This window comes from Rana temporaria, chromosome 1 (assembly GCF_905171775.1).
Source record: "Rana temporaria chromosome 1, aRanTem1.1, whole genome shotgun sequence".
NCBI lineage: Eukaryota > Metazoa > Chordata > Amphibia > Anura > Ranidae > Rana > Rana temporaria.
The window spans coordinates 367,946,379-367,973,474 of NC_053489.1; the positions used below are offsets into that span (position 1 = coordinate 367,946,379).

Genomic DNA, 27,096 nt, shown 5'->3' on the forward strand with positions numbered 1-27,096 from the left:
GCGCCAGTTTTAAAATAGGGAAAATCTGTTTTTCCTCCCTCTAGGCTGCTGCTCTGCCTAAAAAGTTTCAGGAAAGCTCTCCAGGTACTTGGGGGCTTCCCTCCTTTCAGACCCTTCTGCTCCTTTCTCCTTCTCCTAAGCTAACACCTTCCTTTCTCCTTTCAGACACCTGCTGCTGTCCCTGCATCCTCTTAATGGAGCCCACTGCCCTAGCAGACCACCACCAGCAAACAAGGTAAGGAGGCCGTCCAAGTTGGTAAGTAGTGAAGAGACAAAAGAGTGCCGGCCACTAACACTGCATTGTTTTTGCAGTCCCATCAGGCCTAGAGATGCAAGTCCACGGCAAAGAAGGAGATCCAGCCATGCATCTAGCAAACGCTCACGCAGAAGTCGGTCAAGATCACCCTCCCGTCATTATCGGTCTAGGCTTAGCCGATCACATCGCAGCCGCTCCCGTCGAAGCCGGTCTCACCGCAGACGGTCACCTTCTGTTCACCGCGAGCATTTTCATACCCGTCCTGCAGCAAATGCTTGCTGGGTGTGCGGTGCTGCTGCATTGCCAGGAAAACTAGCCTGTCGCTCCTGTTTTGCCGAGGCAACCAGAGAAAAGGAAGCGGACGCCAGAATGGCCACGGAACTCTTATAAGAGTCGGTACGGGAATCGATCATGGAAACCTCGGCCATGCCTAGTAACCCTATTCCGGGTCCTTCATCTGCACACGGCTCATATGCCCAACTAGCAGAGACCCACTCTGACTTCGGAGAACGTGAGCCAACATCAGGATTTGATTTCAGCTTAGTGGAGCCCTTTGTCCGCTCCGTTAAAGAGGCTATTGGCTGGGAAGAAACCATAGAAGAACCCCAAAAAGTTGGGAAATACTTCCCTGAATTAAGAAGAGATCCCAAGCTATTTCCATTCATTGAGGAACTGGAGGATCTCATTAAGGACGAATGGGAAAAGCCGGACAAGCGGCCTAGCCTGTCCAACAATGCTCCTATTGTGGATTCATCCCTTATGCGACTCGCTAGGCATGTCACCTTGCCGATAGAGGATGCGGTCACCTTCCGTGATGTCCTCGATCGTAAGATCGACTTAGAATTGAAAAAAGCCTACTCCTCGGCGGGAGGGGCCTGCAGACCAGCTATCACCACAGCGGCCGTGGCTAAGGCCATCTCTGCATGGGCGGCCAATGCGGAGAAAGCCCTCCTAGAAGGGACTGACCAGAATGAAGTGATCTCCTCCCTACAAGAAATCAGGCTAGCAGGCGACTTCATGGCAGGGGCCTTAGTGGACATTATTCGCTCCGCCGCTATATCTATGTTGGCCTCAGTAATGGCCCGCAGGGCCTTATGGCTGAAACCCTGGGTCGCTGACTCTGCTTCCAAATCTAATTGGTGTAAAATACCCTTTGACGGCACCAACCTGTTCGGTGCAAAGCTGGACTCAGCAATTTCTAAGGTCACTGGGGGAAAGTCTGGACTTATTCCCTCCGACAGAAAACCCAAGCCTCAGAAGGGCCCTGCCTTCAGGCGCAATCTGCCGGACAGGTACAGGGATGCTAGATCCTATCGTCCGGGCAAGGATTTCAGAAGGGATTGGAGGTCAACTCGTCCTTTTGCGAGGGTCCAGAAATCCAAGGCCATCACCGCCGGAGACCAGCAGAAGTCCTTTTGAAGGCGTGCGCCAGGCTCAGGAGTTTTGCACAAATTTGGGTAGAGCACATAAGGGACCCGTGGACACTCTCCACGGTCAGATATGGCCACAAATGGAATTTTATGGGGGCATTTCCAGGAAGTTTCTTTCGTTCTACCCAAGTACCTTCTTCCCTGGACAAGAGGAAACTGCAGTAAGTCTCGGAGTTAATTCAGAAAGAGGCAGTTATAGAGGTTCCTCCGCACCTAAGGGGCACGGGATTTTATTGCCCTTTATTCTTGGTGCGAAAGAAGTCGGGGGATCTTCGGCCCGTTCTGGACCTCAAGCGGCTCAACGCAAGAATCAGAATAGAGGCCTTCAAGATGGAAAGCCTCCAGTCCATCCTTCTGGCAGTGAATCTGGGAGACTGGATGCTGTCCGTAGATTTGTCGGACGCCTATCTCCATGTGCCAATCCATCCAGCCTTCCAAAAATGTCTCTGTTTTTCCATCAACAAGTGTCACTTCCAGTTCCGATGTCTACCATTCGGCATCTCCTCGGCACCCAGAACGTTCACGAAGGTTCTCCTTCCCCTCATTGCACTCCTCAGGGAAAAGGGACTACGGGTGCACCACTACCTAGACGACATTCTCCTTTTGGCAGAAGATCGGGAGACTCTGCTCCTCCAGCGGGAGACCCCAATATCGACCCTCCAGAACTTTTGGCTGGTTGATCAACTGGCGGAAGAGCAGCCTGCAACCTTCACAGGTCATGATATTCCTGGGGGCAGAACTGGATACCAAGCGGAACAGGGTACAGCTCCCGTTAGAGAAGGTAGTACCTTTGGTGCAGAAAGTAAATCTAATGTCCTCCAGACGTCCGTCAGCCAGAACCTGCCTGAGCATGCTGGGCTCCATGGCATCAACCATACCCATGGTGCAGTGGTCCCAGTGGCACATGAGAACGTTGCAGAACGCATTCCTCAGACAGTGGAACGGGACCTCAATGTCCCAGTCCATCCATATTCCCGACTGGGTGAAGCACTCGCTTTGGTGGTGGACTCATCCCCCCAACCTCAGAAGATTCAGGCCTATAGCCCCTCCAAGTCCAGAGATAGTGACAACAGACGCCAGTCAGAGAGGTTGGGGGGCTCATTATCAGGACCATGCGGTCCAGGGTCAGTGGCACTTTCCAGCTCAGGGTGTAGTCTCCAACGTATTGGAGCTACGAGCAGCCTTCCAAGCCCTCTTAGCCTTCGCACCTCTACTACGAGGGAAGAGTGTCCTTCTCCGGATAGACAACAAGGTCGCGGTGGCCTACATTCGAAGACAGGGTGGTACCCGGAGTCGCATACTGTTGGAAGAAGTTCGTCCCATAGTGGAGTGGGCTCAGGTACACCTTCTGGACCTGAATGCAGTATATGTCCCGGCGGCGCAGAATGTGCTAGCCGACTATCTGAGCCGGGAATCGCTCTCAAACAACTAGTGGTCTCTGAACCACCGAGCATTCTCCCTCCTAACGAAGGCATGGGGCATCCCAGAGGTCGACTTGGCAGCAACACCAGCGAATGCCAAATGCCCGAGGTTCCTCTCCAAAGCACCCTTTCGGTCAGCCGAGGGGACGGACTGCCTAGTACACCCTTGGGACTTCAACCTGGGGTACATCTTTCCCCCAACTCCTCTAATAGCGAGGTTCCTAGCCAGGCTCCGGAGGTCCTCAGTCACAGTAATCATGGTGGTGCCATTCTGGCCGAGGAGGCCGTGGTTCACGACCCTCTTGCAGCTCAACACCCGGCCTCCAATCCACCTGCCGTTCTCAGCAGATCTCCTATATCAAGGCCAGTTCCTCCATCCGGCCCCGGACAGACTGCACCTAACAGCATGGAGGTTGAGAGGATTAGGCTGAGAGAACAAGGTTGCTCCCAAGAGGTGATAGCGACACTGATGCAAGCCAGGAAAAATTCCACAAATACCACCTACACTAGGGTTTGGGAAAGATTCATTCTGATGGCACAATTAAAAGGCTGGGATCCTGTCTCTCCAGCTCCATCCCAAATTCTGGAGTTCCTGCAGTCAGGCGTTGATAAGGGACTGAATTCAAGTACCCTCAAGGTACAAATATCCGCCCTGTCTGCCAAAACAGGCACTAGATGGGCTATGCACCCTCTGGTTATTCAATTCATGAGAGCTTGTCTGAAGATCAGACCCCCCAGAAGACCATCCTTTCCTACATGGGACCTTTCGGTGGTTCTAGAGGCCCTCTCCATACCACCCTTTTTTCCCGTTTGACTCCATTTCCCTGTGGGACTTGACTCTGAAATTATCCTTCCTCATCGCTATTTCTTCAGCCAGAAGGGTGTCAGAGATCCAGGCTCTGATGGCCAAGGAGCCCTATTTAGTCTTCCTATCCGACAGAGTGGTACTAAGGCCTTCAGACCGTTTCCTACCAAAGGTTGCTTCGGCCTTCCACTACAACCAGGATATCGTCCTTCCACATCTTACGGACGAGAACGGCGAACCTCACGCCTTGGACATTAAAACTACCATATCCAGCTACCTTTCGGCTACCACTCACCTTCGAAAGACAGATACCCTCCTGATTATTCCACACGGAGCCAGACACGGCCAAGCAGCTACTTCTCGTACCATCGCCTCCTGGCTAGTCAAAACTATTGAGAAGGCCTACTCTGTTCAACAAATTGCAGTTCCGGAAGGCATCAGAGCGCACTCGACCAGGGCAGTGGCAACATCCTGGGCAGCATATTGTGGTGTCTCGTCAGAATCCGTCTGCAGGGCAGCAACCTGGTCTTCCAGGCATACGTTTATATCCCACTATAGAGTGGACGCCGCTCTTTTGTCTACAGCCGACTTTGGTAGATCCATCATCAGGGCCAATTCTTCCGCTCACTAGGAAATAAATACTATTGCATTAAACCCTCCCGACTGGCGAGTTATTTCCCATTGTGTGCTGCCATGAATGCGTCAGGAAAACGGAAAATTGTATACTCACCTTTCCGTAATTTTCCTTTCCCGACGCATCTTCATGGCAGCACACAGATGCCCACCCTGCTGTTTAATGATCATATATACAGAGAATGGTGCAGGGTGTTCCCTCTTCAAATTTATAGGTAACCAATCCTGTCAGGTTGTGGGGGCGGAGTCACAACCCATTGTGTGCTGCCATGAAGATGCGTCAGGAAAGGAAAATTACGGAAAGGTGAGTATACAATTTTCAGCTTTTCCACAAAATGCTAAGAAAAACCCACAAATAACTTCAGGTGAAATACAGGACTCTCTGAAAACATGTAGTGTGGCCGTTTCAAGATGCACAATAAGGAGGCACTTGAAAAAAGATGGGCTGCATGGTCGAGTCGCCAGAAGAAAGCCATTACTACGCAAATGCCACAATGTATCCCGCTTACAATATGCCAAACAGCACAGAGACAAGCCTCAAACTTTCTGGCACAAAGTCATTTGGAGTGACAAGACCAACATGTAGCTTTTTGGCCACAACCATAAATGCTTAATTTGGAGAGAAATCAACAAGTCCTATGATGAAAGGTAACCATTCCTACTGTGAAACACGGAGGTGTATCGCTGATGTTTTGGGGATGCATGAGCTACAAAGGCACAGGAAATTTGGTCAAAATTGATGTCAAGATGAATGCAGTATGTTATCAAAAAATACAGGAGGAACTTTTTTATAATTCATCAGACAGGAAGCTGCGCATGGGACATACTTAGACATTCAAACATGACAATAATCCAAAACACAAGGCCAAGTCGACCTGTCAATGGCTACAGCAGAATAAAGTGAAGGTTCTAAAGTGGCCATTCTCAGTCTCCTGACCTCAATTACATTGAGCCACTCTGGGGAGATCTCAAACCTGCAGTTCATGCAAGACAGCCCAAAAATTTACAGGAACTGGAGGCTTTTTGTCAAGAGGAATGGGTAGCCTTACCATCTGAGAAGATAAAGAGTCGCATTCACAAATACCACAAAAGACTTCAAGCTGTCATTGATGTTAAAGGGGGCAATACACGGTATTAAGAATTGGTGTATGTAAACTTTTGATCAGGGTCATTTGGGTAGTTTCTGTTGCGATTATGATTTGAAAAGAGTAAACAGTTGATTAAGAATAAATGGCTTCAGCCAAACACCAACCATGAGTGAAAGAAAAGTTTTGGCGTTATTTATATTCTCTGAAAAATGGACAAGAAATCAAATTCTGCCAGGGTATGTAAACTTATGAGCACAACTGTATAACATATACACACGTATGTATGTATGTATGTATGTATGTATGTATGTATGTGTATATATATATATATATATATATATATACATATATATATATACACACACACACACACATATACATATACATACACACACACATACATATATATATATCTCAGGAATATGCAATTAGCGGACATCTCGCTGTTGCAGAACTACAAGTCCCATGAGGCATAGCAAGACACCGACAGCCACAAGCATGATACCTCAGAGGCATGATGGGATTTGTAGTTTTTGAACAGCTGGAGGTCTGCTAATTGCATATCCCTGAATATATATATATATATATATATATATATATATATATATATATATATATATATATATATATATATATATATATATATATATTGTTGCATAAATTGACTGCGCTATATAAATAATTACTAGCGTTGTAGGTCACTGACAGGTTTATAAATCGACAATTTTCAAAAAAGTACCTGCGGAAGGCTGCAAGTGTCCTGAGATGGTGAATTACTTCTAAAATGGGAAGACAGTCTATCTGGTGACTGGGGTCCACTGTACAAAGCATCTTCAACAGGTGAGTGGGATCTGTAACTATAGGAAGGATCATACGAGGAACTGATGTTATGGTAGGAAGGCTGATATTCAGCTACTGGTTCAGAAGACCGGGCTAATGCAGGCTCTTGAAATTCCTCATCCAGTTCATGGTCCGTGTAGGTTCCACCTTCTGCATCAGTCTCCTCATAATCACTGTTGGCACGACTGTCACAGCTCAGGTAATCTGTAGATTTAACTGATGATTCATGTACAAGGTCCAGTGGTTCATCTCCTGAAGGCTCAGCCTTAAGACAAAAAAAGCTAATGTTAAAGCATCACTGACATTGTGGTACACTTGTTAAAATGTTCCTAAGTAACTTACCCTATCCTCAGTAGTCCATATTGCTCTTCCTTGCTCAGTTTGAATGATTTCTTTCAGGCTTCGAAGCCAGGAATCACTTGCACCACTCAAGTTAATAACAGCTAAAATGACGAGGGGGGAAAAAAGAATTACAATACAAGAAATAAAAAGATAAAACGGTTATGAAAATACAAAACCATGCAAGCAAACTGCAATCACCAGTGAAAAGATGAGAATAGTTCTTCCGCATTTTAACAGCCTGTGAATACAAACGGCGTGAGCTCTTCTTTGACTCAGGGAGCAGCCATTGTCTCATTGCCTTCACACCCTGCCTGTTTTCTGGGTTGCAGAACACCACAATAGGGTAAAACTGCACATAATTCAGATGCTCCACGGCTGTAGGTGTGATGTCTAATAAAGCATGCTTATCCTAAAGAGAGAGAGAAAAAAAAAAAAAAAAAAAAAAAACATTTAGCTCTGCAGAAAACCTGAATGCGTCCCAACATCTAAAAGGATAAAGCCAATCAATGTAACCGAACATGGCAACAGTGGATGGACAGGATTTAGACAAACAAAATGTTTAATTATTAAATACGTTTCAGTTGGCACTGTGGTCAGGTTTTACAGTACATTTGTAAAAGCATGGAGCAGTAGATACATTAACGCAATGTTTGAGTCATACCCCTTGGCTCCTGTGAGCTGGGGATAGTAAGCGGGGTGCTTTCAGCAGTCTCCACAAATATCCAATGCCAGCATGAAGTTTATGCTAAAGTGAAGTGGTAAACACTATTTTCATCCTTGCCATGGCACGTGGCTGGTGCTGCCGTTACGTGAAACTCACAAATACTCACGTGTCTGCAGCAAATGAACAGGGTATCAGGAAAAGGATACCTTTTCAGCATTAAAAGGTCATGGTTCACAGTTTGGGAAACACTGTTCCCGTTGTCAGTCTGACCTCCAGGGACTACTTTGCCTCTTGAGGAGGGTGTTTAGCATCTCATGCAGGGTGATGGTCAATTTGTGGCAAAATACTGGGCACATAAACAGGCATAAGGCTGCTTTTACACTGCTTTGTTGCAAAAACGCATATATTTTTTGCAGCATTTCCAGTGTATTTTGCACCTGCGAAAAAATGGTGGGTGGCTGGCTTTCAGATAAGTGGTTTCTGTAGTGCGCATGCGCGCGGCGCCGACATCGGACATGTTCTGAGGAGCTCCGCACACCTCCGGCCCTAATAAGCTTTAATTTAGCATATAGAGCGAGCCGATCGTTTTGTCCAAGGCTTCCCCCTACGGACAATGCAGCGGAGGACAGCTGGGAACAAACACCACCAGCGTAGGTCCTCACAGTGCGCCCGGCAGACCCGATCTTCACAGGCCCAGAAGCCGTCCCCGCCAGGCAAGATGGCGCTGGGGAAGGGAGATACAGCGCGCGGCGGCTCCCAGGTCCAGCCTTCATCTCCTCGGACCGCCGAGAAGCAGAACAGAGGGGATGAGGAGCAGGAGGGTTCTCATCTGCTTCCAGGCTCCCCGTGGATGACACAGCAGCCGACAGAGATTGCGGATGACTTCCCACACCTACAGCCCCCCATGGCTCAGATGGCGCCGAAGGACTCAGGTACTGGGAGAGGGGGCAGTGTGCACTCTGCAGCTGCAGCCACAGCGTGGGGCCCTGGCCCTGTGATCTCTGTCCAGGCTGAGATTCACAGAGATCCCTTCTCCTCACAGTCTAAAGACCCGATCCCCTCCCCACAAAATAGCTGCTCACAGCATTGTCCATCCTCTAGCTCTCCTGACAGAACACTGCTAATTCTCTGCCTCCCCTGCCTCCTCCACTGATAGACAAATGGCGGAACTTGTTGAACTGACCTATAGTCAGGCTAGCTCTGCGCCTTCGCAAGCCCCAGTGACTGCTGCTGCCCATTACTCAGGAGATACGGTACTGCTGGCTAGGTTTTCTGCCCTTTTGCAACAAGAATTGACGAAAGCATGCACAGTGATCACTTCCGGAATGAAGGCTGATTTTCAGAATATTGGAGTGCGATTGGACAGTATTGAGACCAAAGTGGATGGCACTGTTAAGCGTGTGAATCAAAATTCCAGGATGATCACTTCCCTACAGGATCAACTGGACCAAGCCAACGCGAAGATCGAAGATTTAGAAAACAGGTCCAGGCGGTACAATTTCCGCGTGCGGGGTCTCCCGGAGACGGTCCTTGATCTGGAGGAGGCTGTCCATGCCTTGATGACGCAGCTGATACCGGACATTTCCCCCCATCAGTTGGAGTTGGATAGGGTTCATCGTGCCTTGACGGCTCCCAGACCTGACGGTTTGCCGCGCGATGTTATTGTCAAGCCACATTACTACCGAATTAAGGAGAAGGTGATGATGGCGGCTAGGTCGCAGGGAAACGTGCCTGTCCTGGAACATTCGGTTCAGATATTTGCCGACATCTCCCAATCGACGATTCAGAAGAGGAGGGCGCTAAAGCCTCTTTTGGGTCATCTAATCAATCATCGCATTAAATACCGCTGGTCGTTTCCGTTCAGACTCTCATTCTCGTACAAGGGGAAATCCCATTCCTTTTCTACCTTCCAGTCCGGTGAGGAGCTGCTTCAGGAATTGGGGCTGCTCTCGACGGATCCGAGGGCCCCCTCCGGCGCCTCTGAGATGAGAGACAGGCCGGTGTCCCCCCTCTGGTCCCAGCAAGGCCGTTCTAAAAAGAGCAAGAAGTCCACCTTGAACACTTGAATGCCTGTGATTTAGTTCATTTTCTTTTACAGGCTGTGGGGGTTTGGCCCTCTCCGAACTGCGGCTGTGGTTCGGTTGGACAGTGGTTGCGACCATTTCAGGATTGCATTTTGTGCCTAAACCTTAAATTTTTATACTCCTATGTTTTTGGCTCTCAGTTTATAGCGATTTTTTAGCTTTTCGGTTAGGTGGTAGATCTAGATACGGCCTTCGGGCCTGGGTCCCCCCTTGCTCTCCTTATGGAGTTCTATTGGCCAATTCAGCCCGCTCTTTTCATTCAGCGACTGAATTGGGCTGAGGTGGAAACGCGTGCCACTTAGGGTGAACTTGCCTCCCTCTAGCTGGTGGAGGCAACTTTGCGTTGAGTGCTGGGATTTGATTGCTCCTAGGGGCACACTGGGTTTACAGTGTGTTACAAAAAAAATAAAAAATTTGTTTCAGTTATTATGCTCTAGTGTTCTTTTTTTTCTTCTCTTTTCTTTTCTTTTTTCCTCTTGAGAGGGGAGGAAAGGGAAAAGAGAACACAATGTTGATTGTGATTTTGTTTTATTTGTACCCTTTTTTTTCTAACCTGACCTCTTTTTCCTTCCTCCGAGCTTCTCTCTTCTGGGGTGCACTCCTACATCGAAACAAGATATGGTGGGGGCTTCGGGGGACTTCCGAAGTTCGCTCTCTGGGGCTTCTAAACCGTGAGTACAGCAGACCGAACCATTATGGCTCCTAGACATCTGGTAAATTACACTATTTTGACTCACAATGTCCAGGGTCTTAATTCCCCCACCAAACGATCTAAAGCATTCCAGCAATATTACAAAATGGGGGCGGACGTCCTACTTTTACAGGAGACGCATTTTTCTAAGACCTCGGCCCCTAGATATTTAAACCCGAGATACACAACGTTTTTTCTGTCTAACGGCCCCGACAAAAAACGAGGCGTCGCGATCTGCTTCGCTAAGAAGGTTCCTTTCACGCCTTCAACTGTGATCAGAGACAAGGAAGGCCGCTATGTCATGGTGGTGGGGAAAGTTAATGATAGGGAGGTGACCTTCCTTTCCCATTACGCCCCTAATGTAGGCCAACTGCCCTTCTTTCGCTCCATGTTGGAAGTAATAATGCCTCATGTGGCGGGTCACGTGGTGTTTGGGGGAGATAGTAATACCTCATTAGACCGGATTCTTGACAAATCTAACCCTGGGAGAGCAGTATTGAAACATGTCCCTAGACGGAGTAGCGCTATGGCACGTCTCCTTCACAGCTATGATCTGATAGACGTTTGGAGGGACTTCCACCCTACTGCTAGGGACTTTTCGTATTATTCCCATGTCCACAAAACATACTCGCGTATAGACCACCTGTTTACGCTCTCTCCTCTGCTTCCGTATGTCTCGTCGGCTAAAATATCCCCTGTGGCATGGTCGGATCACTCGTCTGTTCAAATAGTGCTGACAGACCTTTGGTCTAAGTCAGGCCCGTCGCCGTGGCGATTAAATGAGTCGCTGTTGAATGACCCTGTCCTCGAAAAGGAGGTAGAGAGGGCTATTCAACTTTACTTTCAGGAAAATTCTTCCCCGGGGGTTTCTCCGGGAACAATTTGGGCTGCGCATAAGGTCACCATTCGGGGTACATTACTGCAATTGGCCTCCAGGGTGAAACGTGAACGGGAGCAAACTATCCGGCGTCAGGAGGAGGAGCTGAACCGGCTTATGCACGACCAAACAGCTAATCCGCATATTGATTTTAGAAATTGGATCGATGAGGCCCGGACAGCACTGAACTTGAGTCTGACCACGAAGGCGGAAAAATCCGTCCGATGGGCCCGCCACCGATATTACACCTTAGGCGATAAACCAAATACACTATTAGCGAGAAAGCTAACTCCTCGGCCGTTTAGTCCTGCTCTCCCTAAACTGAGGTTGAGGTCTGGACTGACCACCCAAAATCCCCAGTCCATACTCCGAGAATTTTCCACGTTCTATTCTAAATTATATACACCCCCGAGGGCCTTCGATGTGGCTGAGGCGGAAGACTTTCTGCGAGACTTACCCCTCCCCATGTTGTCTACAGACCATGTCGAAATAATGGAGGCGGAGTTTACGCCGGGTGAAATTGCAGCTGCTATCAAATCCCTGAATCCATCGAAATCGCCGGGCCCTGATGGCTTCACAGGTCATTATTATCGCAAGTATGCCGAGATATTGATTCCGCATATTTGTGCCTTTTTTAATGAACTGAGGAGTGGTTCTTCCCTTCCCCCACACGAAAATAGGGCCTTTATACACGTCATTCCCAAACCCAATAAGGATCTCGGCGATTGTGCGAACTATCGCCCTATATCGTTAATAAACGTTGACCTTAAATTGCTGACGAAGGTACTAGCTACATGTATGAATTTGTTTTTGTCTAAATACATCCATCCAGATCAGGTGGGCTTCGTGCCTAATAGGCAAGCCTCGGATCAGACTAGACGCGTTATAGATATAATATCGGCCCTGAACTCTGGTTGGGATGGGGGAGGGAAGCGGGGAGCCTTGCTATTGTCATTGGACTTGTGTAAGGCCTTCGATTCCCTGTCTTGGGACTACCTTTTTTTCATACTTGGACGTTATGGGTTTGGGTCAAATTTTTTGACGACGCTTCGCTCGGTTTACACGGCCCCTACTGCAAATCTTTCGGTTAAAGGCTACCGATCCCTGGATATACACATAGGTAGAGGTACACGGCAAGGTTGCCCTTTATCCCGCCTGTTATTCATTATGGCCTTAGAACCTCTTGCTATCAAGATTAGAACTCACCCGGACATCTTGGGGGTCAGCTATGGGGGCCGAGAGCATAAATGCGCGATGTTTGCGGATGACATCTTACTGCTCCTCTCTTCCCCAGTCACCTCTTTGCCTCATTTGAATCTCGTCTTAGGAAAATTTGCGACATTTACGGGACTATCTGTGAATCATTCTAAATCTCAGGCCCTCAATGTTTCCCTACCACCTCACATAGTTCGAGCCCTTCAACAGTCATTTTCCTTTAGCTGGCAAGAGGATGCCCTTCCTTACCTGGGCATCTTCCTGACTCCGACCCTCTCCACGCTTTATAAGAGGAATTACCCCCCCTGTTCCGAAAATTATTGGACGATCTCCAAAGATGGTCAAGAAATCCTCCGTCATGGTTCGGTAGGCTGTATTCCATTAGAATGACAATTCTTCCCAAGGTGTTGTACTTATTTAGGACTCTTCCGATTGCAATAGTGGGTGCGGATCTAAAAAGATTTCAGGCTAAATTGCTAGATTTTATATGGGAACACAGGAGACCCAGGGTGAACAGACGGACATTGTACACTCCTAAATTGGGAGGGGGTTTGGGTGTGCCTGATCTTCTTCGGTACTATCATGCAGCTCAATTGGCTCATCTGACCCGCTTCCATACAGCTCGACCCAGGCCGCTCTGGATGGAATTGGAATCCTCCATATGTCCAGATAGAGAGATCTCCCACTTAATGTGGCTTAAGGGGAAGGACAGACCGCCCATACTGTGTCCGTCTCTATCGTTCTCTCTCAGCTTGTGGGACCGCCTAGCGGCCAAACATAAATTTAAGTCTCCGCATACACCTCTGGCGCCACTGTTTCATAATCCTCTGTTTACCCCGGGTCTCCGTCCCAAGGACTTTTCCTGGTGGACCAATAAGGGTCTGTTAAGGATAGCGGACTACTGTGACCATAGAGGAGCTCTGTCAAGATCGGTCCTGCAGGAGAAGTAAAAACTCCCAAATACCAAGTTTTTCCGCTATACTCAAATTGCCCATTTATTGGCATCACTGAGTCGTGCTTCTGAAATTACTGCTAGTACTCCCATGGAGCACCTTTGTACGACCCTTGACAAACATGCGGGCCATATATCCCTGATCTACGGTCTCCTATCCTCCAGCTCCCAAAAGTTAGACTTTATGTTGAAATGGGAACAGGATACTGGTGTGTCACTGGACCTTGCCGAGTGGGGTGCATTGTCACAAAGTGCCTCCAAGACTTATATCAACACCTCTTTGATAGAAGCAAACTATAAAGTACTGCTGAGGTGGTACATGGTCCCTGTGCGAGTGGCAACCTTTGTCCCTGGGGCGTCCCCGCGGTGCTTCAGGGGTTGTACTGCGGATGGTACTATGTACCACGTTTGGTGGCAGTGTCCGAAGGGGAGACGGTTTTGGATTCGTACGTACAACTTTATATACTCACTGACCCATGTCAATCTCCGTAAGTCGCCTCTGAATGCACTGGTGGAACGTCCGGTCGATGGAGCACCGAAATGCACGAAAAAGCTGATAGCCTACATATTTACAGCAGCCAGGATTTCTATAGCAAAGTCCTGGAGGTCCCCTACTGTTCCTTTCTATTTGCTGAAAACTAAATTGTCTTGGATAATGGTAAATGAGAGATTATCTGCTATTCTGGCGGACAAGGTTGATGTGTTTCACAGTGTTTGGGACCCTTGGATTGACTATCTCACGACTAGGTGAGAGGTAGATTGCTATTGGAGAATGGCCCCTTAAGATTGGAGTGCTCCCCCCTTCTTTCCTTCCTTCCCTTTTCTCTTCTAGTCTTTTCCCTTTTTTTTCTCCTTTAGTGTTTTCTTACTTCTTATTATTATTTTGTTGCTAATATACATTTTTCTTATTTTGCTGAGTAACGGGTCCTTGAGGTTGGTTGGGCTCTCCGTCGAGAGGCCCTGTAGTGGTCCCGATTTAGCCCCTTTTCTCTATGTCTGTTGACAGTTTGAGGTATGAATCCGGGAAAATGTCATATGATAGTTATGCTGTTTTGTCCTCATTGACTTGCACCTGTAACTTGAATTATATTGCATGGACAGATCATACCTGTCTTTCTATTGTATTTTTTTTATTTTGAAATTCAATAAAAATATTGGAATACAAAAGTGGTTTCTGTGGCAGATTTGCCACACGATCACTTTTAATCGGCGGTGGGAGAGGTGCTCCTGCCGCACTCTGGTCGTCTCCGCCTCTTACCGAGTGGGGGAAACGACCAGGTCCTCTCCCCTGTGAGACTGGATCCCGAGTGAGGGAAATATGGCCCCCACTCAGCTCAATATCCTTGGATGACGGAAGCGACGTCAAACCCCACTTCTGTCTAATGCTCTTATAGTGGATTTTTTTTTTAAAGACTTTTTTTTATTGCATTCAAGTCGAAATGTGAGATCTGAGGTCTTATTGAGGTTTACATTCCTTGTAATAAGAATAAAAGTGACTCAAATTTTTATTTTTTTTGAAAAGGACAATGTAAAAAATAAAAAATAAAAATGTGTGTGTATATATATATATATATATATATATATATATATATATATGCGCCGAGCTTGCGCCCAGAAGTGAACGCATAGGTAAGTCGCGCTCGCAGATGAAAAAAGGGATTTTTTAATACAGCTTACCTGTAAAATCCTTTTCTTGGAGTACATCACGGGACACAGAGCAGCATATTCATTACTATGTGGGTTATATGGAGTACCTTCAGGTGTTGACACTGGCAATCTCAAACAGGAAATGCCCCTCCCTATATAACCCCCTCCCATAGGAGGAGTACCTCAGTTTTGTAGCAAGCAGTATGCCTCCCAAAATGGTCCCCAAAAAGAGGGGTGGGAGCTCTGTGTCCCGTGATGTACTCCAAGAAAAGGATTTTACAGGTAAGCTGTATTAAAAAATCCCTTTTTCTTTATCGTACATCACGGGACACAGAGCAGCATATTCATTACTATGTGGGATGTCCCAAAGCAATGCTCACAATGAGGGGAGGGAGAACATCTCCAAGACAAAAGGATTTAATTTAGAGAAATACTCAAATCATAATAAATCCAACTTAGTTGAGAAAAATAATCTTAAATTTTAAATTTAACTCAAAAAAGAGGAGCCCCCGGAATCCGAGGGTCTCAAACTGCAGCACTGCCTGCCCAAAGGCTGTATCAGTATTCCTTCTTACGTCCAACTGGTAGAATTTTGTAAACGTGTGGACAGAAGACCAGGTTGCCGCCTTGCAAACTTGAGCCATAGAGATCTGGTGATGTGCTGCCCAGGAGGCGCCCATGGCCCTAGTAGAATGAGCCTTTAATGATACTGGAGGAGGCAACCCTTTCAAGCCGTAGGCCTGAGTGATTAATTGCTTAATCCACCTAGAAATGGTGGACTTTGCAGCTGCCTGCCCCTTCTTGGGCCCATCCGGTAATATGAACAGCACATCTGTTTTCCGGATCTTCTTTGTAGCTTTAAGATAGGCCTTCATGGCCCTGACGATATCCAAGGTATGCAGCAACCCTTCCTTTCTGGAAGTAGGTTTAGGGAAGAAGGATGGTAATACCAAATCCTGGTTCAAATGAAAACTGGATATAACCTTCGGTAGGAAGGAAGGATGAGGGCGGAGAACGACCCTGTCCTTGTGAACAATAAGATATGGTTCCTTACAGGATAAGGCCGCCAGTTCCGATACTCTTCTTGCGGAAACTATGGCGACCAAAAATACTAACTTCCTTGTCAGTAAAACCAAAGGAATTTCAGCCAACGGCTCAAACGGTTGTTTCTGTAAACTTGACAGAACAAGGTTTAAATCCCACGGGCAAAGCGGGGATTTAACTGGAGGTTTAATACGTAAGACCCCTTGAAGGAAGGTCTTAACCAGCGAGTGGGTGGCCAGCGGCCGCTGAAACCACACTGACAGAGCAGAAATCTGTCCTTTGATTGTGCTTAATGCCAATCCTTTATCCACTCCTAGCTGGAGAAAACTTAAAACTCTATCAATGGTGAATTTGCGAGAAAGCCATCGCTTGGACTCACACCAGCCTACATAGGCCTTCCAGACCCTGTAATAAATCACCCTAGAGACCGGTTTCCTGGCTCTGATTAGGGTAGAGATTACTTTCTGAGACAGACCTCTACCCCTGAGAATCAGGGATTCAGCTTCCAGGCCGTCAAATTTAGATGCCGTAAGGCAGGGTGGAGGATCGGACCTTGCGATAGCAGGTCTGGCCGTAGAGGAAGAGTCCAAGGGTCTCCCACTACCATCCTTAAGATTAGTGAGTACCATGCCCTTCTGGGCCATGCTGGAGCTACCAGGATGACTGGTATGTGCTCCACCCGGATCCTGCGCAGCAGGCGGGGTAGTAACTGGAGCGGGGGAAACGCATAAAGAAGTTTGAACTGATGCCAAGGGCAAACCAGAGCATCGGTTCCGCAGGCCATCGGATCCCTTGAGCGGGACATGAACCTGTCTAGCTTCTTGTTGAGTCTCGATGCCATGATATCCACGTCCGGCACTCCCCATTTTTGGCAGAGTGCTTGAAAGGTTTGTGGATGCAGAGACCATTCCCCCGGCAATAGAGTCTGGCGGCTTAAGAAGTCCGCCTGAAAGTTGTCCACTCCGGGAATGAATATTGCCGATATGCAGGGCACATGAGCCTCTGCCCCTAGGAGAATCAAGCTCACTTCTCTCTAAGCGGCCTGACTCCTGGTTCCCCCTTGGTGATTTATGTATGCCACTGCCGTGGCATTGTCTGATTGAACTCTCACCGGGAACCCCTGCAATTTCGACGTCCAAGCCCTGAGGGCTAGTCGAACCGCTCTGAGCTCCAAGATGTTGATGGGTAAAAGCCTCTCTGGCCTTGCCCAAATACCTTGGCGAGTGGAACCATCCACAATCGCTCCCCAGCCCGTCAGGCTGGCGTCTGTGGTCACTATCTTCCAAGCCACTGGGTTGAAAGACTTTCCCTTCAGTAGATTCTGAGGGTCTAACCACCAACACAGAATTTGCCGGACTCTTGATGAGAGTGGCAACGGGATATCCAAGGCCTGTGGCCTTCTGCTCCATGCTGACAGGATGGCTGCCTGCAGGATGCGAGTGTGGCTCTGGGCGTATGGCACCGCCTCGAATGTAGCCCCCATCTTGCCTAGTAGTCTCATACGTAGGCGAATAGTCGGTTCCTTCTTGCTTAGAACCAGTAGGATTAATTCCTTGATGGCTTTGACCTTCCTCAGAGGTAGGAACACCCTTTGTTGTTCTGTGTCTAATCTCATGCCGAGATATTCCAACTGCCTTGCGGGCTGGAATGCTGACTTTTCTCGATTTAGGACCCAGCCGAACCTCTCGAGGTATTGGACCGTGAGGGCCACTGCTCGCTCCAAGCCGGGAGACGAGTGGTCTATGACTAGGAGGTCGTCCAGGTATGCTAGGATCGTGACCCCTTGGATCCTTAGCTTGGCTAGGATTGGAGCTAGAACCTTCGTGAACACCCGGGGGGCCGTAGCCTCCATTAGGTTGGAGTAGAAACCCAGCCCCTGTTCCAGGACTGGTACCTCTACTATTACTCCCTGGGAAAGTAGATGATCTAGAGCCGATCTTAATGCGGCTCCTTTCTCCAGATCGTTTGGAATCCTCGACTCCTGGAAATGAGGAGGAGGAAACCTTAGGAACTCTAGCTTGTAGCCTGTGGCCACGGAAGACCGTACCCACTCGTCGGGAATGCTGGCTTCCCAAATCTCCGAAAAGAGTCGCAGCCTTCCCCCCACCTTCGTGGGTGGGGGCGCCCCTTCATGAGGTAGACTTGGGGGCTGGTTTTGCTGGCTTGCGAAACCACTGCCTCTTGCCTCTAACAGCCTGTCCTTCTGATCTGCTGTTGAAGCCGAAGTTTGCTCTTGCAGGAGGCCGTCGATACTGCTTGGCATTAGAGGGCCCCTGCCCAGGGGAGGACTGTCGTTTAAACGCAGGCCCCTGAACCTTCTTCTTAGTTGGCAAGAGTGTACTCTTGCCGCTTGAAATGGTCTGAATGTATTTATCTAGGTCCTCTCCGAAGAGCCGTCCTCCATGGAAGGGGAACCCTACCAGGAGCTTCTTGCATGGGGGCTCAGCCTCCCAGCTTTTCAACCATAAGAGTCTTCTCATATGGATAAGGGATAACGATAAACGTGACGCTTGCTGGATGGAATCCTTGATTGCGTCTACCGTAAAACATATGGCCTTAGGGACATCCGAAAATTCTTCTGCCTGCTCGGCAGGAATAAGTTCAAGCATTTGCTTAAATTGATCTGATAAAGCTTGAGCGACTCCAATCGCAGCCACGGCTGGCTGTACTACTGCCCCTGCAGAAGTGAAGGAGTTCTTAAGTAGTGCTTCCAAGCGCTTATCAACTGGATCTTTGAAAACCTGTACGTTCTCTACAGGGCATGTTAACGATTTGTTAACACATGAGATGGCTGCGTCTACTGCAGGAGAAGCCCATCTCTTGGAAAACTTTTCTTCCATAGGATACAAGACAGAAAATTTCTTAGGTGGTAAGAACACCTTGTCTGGTTTGTTCCACTCTTGGAACAAGACTCCCTCCAATAGAGGATGGATCGGAAACACAGCACTGCTTTGAGGCGCCCTCAGTGAGCCCAAAGCTGAAATCGTCGATACCTGGAGATCTGGTACAGGCAGGTTGAATGCCTTATGGACCAAGTCCGTCAAGCCTTGAATCCACCAGCTCTCCCTCAGGGAGACTGCCCCAGACTCCTCTGTATCCGGATCTTCGATCCCTGAACCTACTTGGTCTTTGTCCAAGAGGTCGTCCAATTCCCCAGAGGAAAGGACCTCCTCTTCCGAGGGTCCGCGCACGGGTGACGGAGATCTATTCCGCTTACTACCCCGCATAGCTGCGGCTATCATTTCTCCCATGCTTCTCCGCATCTCATTTAAAGAGGTGAGCAACACCTCCTCCGTGACCATCTTAGGGTTGGGTTGACGCGCGTCAGCTCCAGCCCCAGATCCCGATGGCCCAAAGGCTCCCTGTGGGGAAAGCAGCGGCATAGCTCTGTCCGAGACCTCAGACTCTGTGGGGGAATCCCCACCTTTTGTACCCTCTGGCTTGTTCTTTGATGCCATGGTACAATACCGAGGCACACCTGCTACTTATTGGTACCTGGGACTTATAAATAGTTAAATGCCCAAACACCTGTTTGGGGAATAAAAAATGTTTCCTCTACCCCAGATGACACTTTTTTTTTCCAAAAGAAAAAAAAACTTTTCTTCTTTTTTTTTTTTCAATCTAGGCAAGAAAAAACATTCTATCCCCCTGAGTAGTATTGCCAAAGAAAAGACTATGAGATGGAAAAGAAAAAACAGCCTATTCCTAGGCTAAACCACAATCTTCTGAAGACTGTAGTATTCTTTCTGGCCACTGTGTGTCCTCAGCGCCCCGTGCTTCACTCCAGTCCTTCCTCCCTCAAGCCAAAGTATTGAATGAGCTGTGGCACTAAGGAAGGGCCGCCCCTTCCTTAAACCACTGACCCGCCCTTCCCCCCCAGCTAAAACGGCGCCAAATGCGCCTATAACACGTGCACGCGCACCGCGCGCGCGCCCGCCGACGGGGGGGGGGTTGGGAGGAAGGGCCTCTCTGTTCCTGCAGCCGCAGGCCTGGAACACACGAGGAGGTCAGCGTTTTTTGCCTGCCTTGCAGGCATGAGGAAGAGGACTGGATAGAGCATCGCCTGGAGGCTTGCAGGTAAGCATAGCTCTCTGACACACACATACATTTGTACACAAAAGGCCCCACTCACAGCTTTTCCAACACTACCAGGGAGGTCACTTTTTATGGGGAATGATAACATATAGAGCCATCCTATCTTCATGATATGTGACTGGTTTGCCAGATGCAATGCATAACCTTAGGCATGTCCCCTGTGACCTCCCAGAAAAAACTTGCTAAGAGCCAAGTTCCGCAAGTTTTTCCCCTTACTTACCTGCTCCATGCCGCAGGACTTTGCCAAGCAAGAGGCCCAATCTTCCCCCATCTCCGTGGGGATGTCTAGACCTTCAGGCCCTGGGAACCTTCTTCTTCCATGAAGGATCCACTGTCCTGGACCCATACAGCACCCTGGCAAACAGAAAACATTAGGCGCCCAAAGGTTTTCTAAGTTCTGGGCCCAGGGTCCAGCTCTCTTAAAAAGAAAGCATTATGGGCTATACCCCAAGGGTTTGGGGTCCGGTTACTGACCACTTTAGCGCTCAGGCTTTTTTGGACAGAACCGGTAGCTCACCTAATCCCAAGGATGCGGAGGCAAGCTAAACCATGACTAACACCTAAGACACTGGCGTAAAAACTGAGGTACTCCTCCTATGGGAGGGGGTTATATAGGGAGGGGCATTTCCTGTTTGAGATTGCCAGTGTCAACACCTGAAGGTACTCCATATAACCCACATAGTAATGAATATGCTGCTCTGTGTCCCGTGATGTACGATAAAGAAACGTATTTTATCCACACATTTGAGGTATCACTGCGATCGCAATAATAGACCACCTCTGTAGCTCAAAACAGATTTTTACATGCCAAAGTTTATTGCCATTCCACAAGCGGAGGACATTTTGAAGAATGACATGTTGGTTAGCAATTTACTTGGCAGAACAGTATCTTTCACAATATAGAAAACAATTGGGTTAACTTTTTTTTAACAAAAAGGTTGTTTATTGACGTAAACAGACAGAGCAAATGTACAGTTGCCAGACATTGTTCATACATAAATCAGCAGTAGATGCAGCAGTGAATACAAGAAAAGACATAGTGAATTAACATATAAGGGCCATGCATGAGCGCCCTCCCCTGTACTGCATTCAATAAGAGAAATAAAAAAGAAAAACGCCAAATAAAAATACAAGATCACAGAGTGGAGAAGTAGTGCGTAGCCTAAGAAACAGCAAATATTTCAGTGGCTGTATATCCCCAGTGTTCCCCTACATCCCCCCCAAACAGATACACACATGTCGGGAGCTATAGCTGCGTGACAGAGTCCACGCTCTAAACGGGTACAGGTTCCCCCATCAGGGCAAAAGGGAAGACCTCCACCACTATGTCTCGGAGCGTGCATACAGGAGAATAGGCATGGGTGGAGGCGGGGGGGGGAGGTCTATGATACCGGACCCAAAGAGATTCATGACTCAGGCTACTACCCCAGTGAGGCCCCACGTGGCTCCCCGTGCATCTAACCCCAGGATTCTTAGAGGGCACCCAGGCCATCTCGGGTTACCCCCCACTTAATCCAGCTCCAGCTTTTCAGCCTTTACCCAGGCCGCCCAGACTGTATCAAACTTCCCGGGACAGTTTCGACCCAAATATGTGAGTTTGTACAGAGGAAGGGCCACATTGATCAATGCTCTCCACTGCTGCACTGAGGGGGGGAAGGGCCTCCCTCCATTCTTAGCAGGATTGCTTTCCTGGCATAGAAAGCTGCGAAGAAGATAAACAGTTTTTTAGATTGAGTACCAGGTAGTGTGTCGACTATACCCAAGAGCAGCGGCAAGGGGTCACAGGGTACACTTATCTTACTCACGGATTGAATCACCTTTACTACCCCCTGCCAGTAGGTTTGTAACACGGGACACGACCAGACCACATGGAAAAACGAGCCCTCCTCTACACCACATCTTGGGCAGGCCGGACTCCGCTGCGGGTATATTTTTGCCAGGCGCTGGGGGGAGAAATAGGCCCTGTGCAAGAATTTGAGTTGGATAAATCTATCCCTGGTAGACACCACCAGGGTAAGGTATTGCTGTATCCCCTCTTCCCAGTCGTCAGCCAGCACCGGGATATCCGCCTGCCACACCCAGTACAGCTGGGAGACCTTAGAGGTGTCCAGGCCTATCAATAGTGAGTACAAGGCGGACAAGGGCTTAGTCTCCTCCGCCGCACTCAACAAGCGTTCAACCCCCGTAGTCTCCAGCACCACCAGTCCAGGGAATTGTGATCTAAAAGCATGACGCAGCTGAAGAAACCGAAAGAACATCTGGTTCGTCAGTCCCTTCCTCTGCCTCAATTCATCAAAGGTGAGTAATCTGCCCGACGGGGCTATGTCCGCCAGCGTCTTAACCTCAAATCGGGCCCATAGAGCCGGGTCAGGTATGGAATGAAAGTGTGAGAGACGCGGGTTCCCCCATAGCGGAGTATGCGGGGACCAGCGATCGGGGCTCTGAACCTTGGACCTAACAACCTCCCACACCCGCAGGGTAGTCTTCATAGAAGGCGTAGTAGAAGGGCTGGATCTAGGTCCCCTGTGGATAAGATTGCGGAGTTCAGAGTAAGATCCCAGAAGCGCAGCCTCCAGAGTAGCCACCGGATTGGCCGGCTCCTCCGAAAGCCACCACCTGAGCGTAACAAGGACCGCAGCCCAGTAGTACTTCTGGAAGCATGGCAAAGCCAGACCGCCAAGAGTGACCAGTAGCTGCAGGGTAGACCTAGCTATTCTAGGGGTACCTCCGTTCCAGATGAAGGATGTGATTAAGGAGTTCAGTTTCCTAAAAAAGGTATTGGGAATAGGGACGGGGGTCTGTCTAAAAATATATAGAAACTTCGGTAAGACGGTCATCTTGACCAGATTGACCCTCCCAACCGGGGTAAGGGGTAGTGTCTTCCAAGCAGCGCACCTCTGAGTCAGGAGGGACAAGACTGGGGTCAAGTTAAGGGGGATAAACTGTTTAAGGTCCCTATGGATCCCCACTCCCAGATACCTGAACTGTGATACCTGTCGCAAAGGGGTGCCCGTTGGGACCACCGTCCCCGATGATTGTAGGGCGAAAACGACCGACTTCCCCCAATTGATACGAACGCCGGAGAATCTGCCAAATGTATCAATAAGCGCTAGGGCAGCCCCAAGAGAGTCAGAGGCATCTCGCAGGTACAACAGCGTATCGTCCGCATATAGGGATATTTTTTCTTGGATCGGGCCTATAGGGATACCGCGCACCGCCGGGGAGGAGCGAAGGAGAATCGCCACAGGCTCAATAGCCAGAGCAAAAAGGCCGGGAGACAAAGGGCACCCCTGCCTTGTGCCCCTGTGCAGACGAAAAGGCTGGGAAAGAGCCGACCCGGTACGGACCCTAGAAGTGGGTGCCCTATAGAGAGCCTGCACCCACGATATAAACCTGGGGCCGAAGCCGAACTGACGCAGGACCTCCCACAAGCCCCCAGCACAGTCTACAGAGGTTTATATCTGTGCTCTTCCCGGGCATGAAGCCGGTCTCGTCCTCATGCACCAACGATAGAATGACCGAGTTCAGACGTTTTGCCAGAACTTTAGTGAGGATTTTAGCATCCGCGTTTAGAAGCGAGATAGGCCTGTAGGAGGCACACAACTCTGGGTCTTTGCCTGGCTTGGGGATCACTACGATGACAGCCTCCGCCATAGAGGGAGGGAGGCTGCCATCCTCGAGAGATGCAATTACCATAGCGTGAAGCCTGGGGGACAATAGTTCTGCATGTTCCTTATAAAATTCCGGGGGGGAAGGCCGTCCACCCCCGGGTTTTTCCCCGCCTGCAATTCCCCCAAGGCCTGCTGCACCTCCTCAAGGGTTATCCCACTGTCCAGGTAGGTACGGGCCTCATCCGAAAGGTTCGGAAAGGTCAGCTGCTCCAGAAAGGAGTCCAACTCCTCTCCTGTGTAGTCAACCCTGGACAAGTACAGCGCCCCATAGTAGGAGGCAAAGCATGCATTGATAGCCCCTGGATCCACCTCAACCAACCCGCCACCGTTTTGAATCCTAGCAATAGTAGTGACGGGCTGTTGCTCCCTAGCCAGCCAGGCCAAGAGGCGCCCCGTCTTCTCCCCCTGCTCAAAGATACGCTGCGTCTGGGCCAACTGTCTCTTTCCCGCCTTGGCCACCCGGAGAAGCATAGCCTCCCGGTAGGCCGCCTGCATGTCCGACATATGTAACCGGATTCTGGGTAGCAATATATTGGTTTTCTAAATCTTGGGCTTTAGCCTCAGCCTCTTCCAAACAAATAGTGGCAGCACCGCGCTCCCAAGAGATGGCAGCTTGATGGCATCCCCGTGTAAACGCCTTAAATGCGTCCCACCTATTGCCCACCGCCGTGGAGTCCTCATTGTCCACCCAAAACCCAGAGATGCGTCTGGGGATCTCCGCCACCACCCTCTCATCCGAGATCCAGTAGCGAGAAAGTCGCCACAATCTCTCCGATGGGGGCGTTCGGGTCTTCAGTCCAAGGAGCACGGGGGCGTGATCGGAGATGCCCCTGGGAAGGATCTGGACCTTACGGACCCTCGAGAGCAGTCCCCCACTGACATACACTAAATCTATCCTGGACATAGCTCTATAGGAGGTGGAGTGACACGTGTAGGCTTTGACATCTGGGTATTTCCAGTGCCAAACATCCGTGAGACCATAGAGTGAAGCCCATCGCTGCAGGGGAGAATCAACGCTGGCGTCAGACGACAGCCTGTCCATGGATGGGTTTGGGACCATATTGAAGTCCCCTGCAACGATGATATTATCAGTGGGGTAGGTGGCCAATATAGGGATCAGGGATTTCAGGAAAGACACCGTAGCCGGTGGCGGTATATATAAGCCCAGAATTAACAGTTCAACCGTTTCTACCACTGCTTTCTCAAGCCTAAAATCTTACGCCCCGTCAAGTGAGTCTCCTGCAGGAGGCATATATGGGGAGAGTATTTCTTGAGGTAGGCCATGACCAGCGACCTCTTTATCTTATCATTTAGCCCGCGGACATTCCACGAGATTAGTCTAATGGGAGCTATTGAAATCCTAGCATCTCAGGGCAGTTGAAATAATGACAGTGGAGCCATCGTGGGGAAGGGTACCCCACCGACTGCACATAAACAATCACCTCAAGAGCATTGGGCAACCAGCCTAAGCGCCCCAAACAGGCCGAGCTAGGTGTCCAAGGCAGCATACTGCATGTATTAGTCTGGCAATTAAATCGGAAACTCATAAGAATATCAAACAAAAAGGAAAAAAAACCTGAAAACAAAACAGAACCTCCCCTCCCCCCCACCCTGCACACCCGGAAAAAGGACCGGAGTGCTTACTCCCCAAACCAACCCCATCAAACAGAGGGAAGGTCTTCTATGGGAGCAACTGGCAAGGCGACCAATCCAGAGGCACCAGAAGAGCAGACACCCGGCTCAGCAGCACCCTCAGGAGAGGACCCCACCCCCAAACCCATACATATCGCCGGATAACATTGGATCCACCCATAGCATGCTGGTTCAGACATGATCAGCTTAAGCGAAATAAAATAGAAAACATAAAACATAAAACAGTTCACCTAGGTCTCGCTAGGGGCACACACTTAAACATTGTAACGTTACAGGCCCAGACCCGGTCAGCAGCAGCTCCAGGAGCCTGGGGCAGACCCGGATGTTCCCCCTCGGGGCCCCCCCTGTATCAACCAGCACCCGATCCCGAGCTTCCCCCCCGTCCCCCCATCTTGGGTGTACCCCCAGCAAACATTAAGTCCAGCAGGCAAGGAAAAGAAAGTGCCAGACGGTGTCCATGAGTGATACCCGCGTCGGGTCATGAAGAGGGACAAACAGAAAAAACGGGGGGAGGGGGGGGAAGAAATGGTGGGGGGCAGGGGGCCAAACACGCCATAAACAGAGGCACAGTCCTGCCCCCCCGTCCATGTGGCTCTTAACAAAGGGAGCAACGTTCAGGTGCAGCCACTCAATAAAGAAATACAGGGAGCAGGGGGGGGGCATAACTGTAAGCAATATAGTTACCGATGCCGGGGCAGAGTGTCCAACCAGTGTGAGGCATCTTCCAGCGACGTAAAATAGCGGGTAGATTCGCCATCGATGACCCTCAGTCGCGCCGGGAACAGCATGCTGTATTTCAGGCCCTTGGCACGGAGCAATCCCTTGACATGGTTGAATGTTCTGCGGAGCCTTTGGGTATCCAGAGAGTAGTCAGGGAACATCATAAGCCGTGTGTTGTCAAAGCGGAGTTCCCCCACTCTCCTGGCCTCTCTCAGCGCCAGATCCCTGTCATGGAAGTTGAGCAGGCGAAAAATAAAAGTGCGCGGGGGGGGCCCCAGGTACGGCACGGCCCGGTGGCATCCTATGGGCCCTCTCTACCACGAAGTGCGGGGAGAATTGGGCCTGCGGCAGTAGGTTCCGGAGCAGAGTCTCAGTAAACGCCGTCGGGTCTTGGCCCTCAGCCCCCTCCGGGAGACCCACCACCCGGAGATTATTCCTCCTGCTGCTGTTCTCACTGTCTTCTGCCCGCGACTCCAGGGCCTTCACTCTCACCTGCAGGGTGTGTATGGAGGCCCGCTGATCCTGGATGGAGTCTTCCGAGTATCCAACCCGCCGCTCCGCCTCCCCCAGCCGTTCCTGTATGCCATCAAGGTCCCTCCGAAGGAGCCCGAGGTCCAGCTGTAGGGTATCGATCTTACCCGTAAGAGTGGTCTGGCATCCTTGTATTGCCAGCATGAGAGCCTGGAAGCGGTCTTCCTCCGATGCATTCGCCGGGGGAGGCGGCGTCTGGGACGCCATGTGTGCACGGCCTACAGGAGTCCGCGGCGGCCTCGGCAGGGGACTTGCTTTGTTCGTGGAGCCTCCTTTCCGTCCAGGGCCGGTCTTGCCCTTACGCATACCCGAGGGCCCCCGGCGTCAGTCAGGGTTAAAAGTAGTGGTGGATCCCGTGGAATAGCGGGGAAATAGGTCTCGGAGAGCGGAGCTCCTCTAGCACACGTCCGTCTAGGTCGCCATCTTGGCCACGCCCC

General features: G+C 49.6%; 1 protein-coding gene across 3 annotated transcripts in view; it reads right to left on the reverse strand.

Moving 5' to 3' along the window:
- Positions 1–27,096, reverse strand: part of TJP3 (tight junction protein 3) — a 432,362-nt gene that overhangs the window by 44,620 nt on the left and 360,646 nt on the right. For all 3 annotated transcript variants that reach the window (XM_040322292.1, XM_040322285.1, XM_040322278.1), the window contains exons 17-19: positions 7,014–7,224; positions 6,816–6,916; positions 6,373–6,738 (exon numbers count right to left, since the gene is read on the reverse strand). In XM_040322292.1, the coding sequence (XP_040178226.1) occupies positions 6,373–6,738; positions 6,816–6,916; positions 7,014–7,224 (678 nt within the window). The remainder of the gene's footprint in view (positions 1–6,372; positions 6,739–6,815; positions 6,917–7,013; positions 7,225–27,096) is intronic.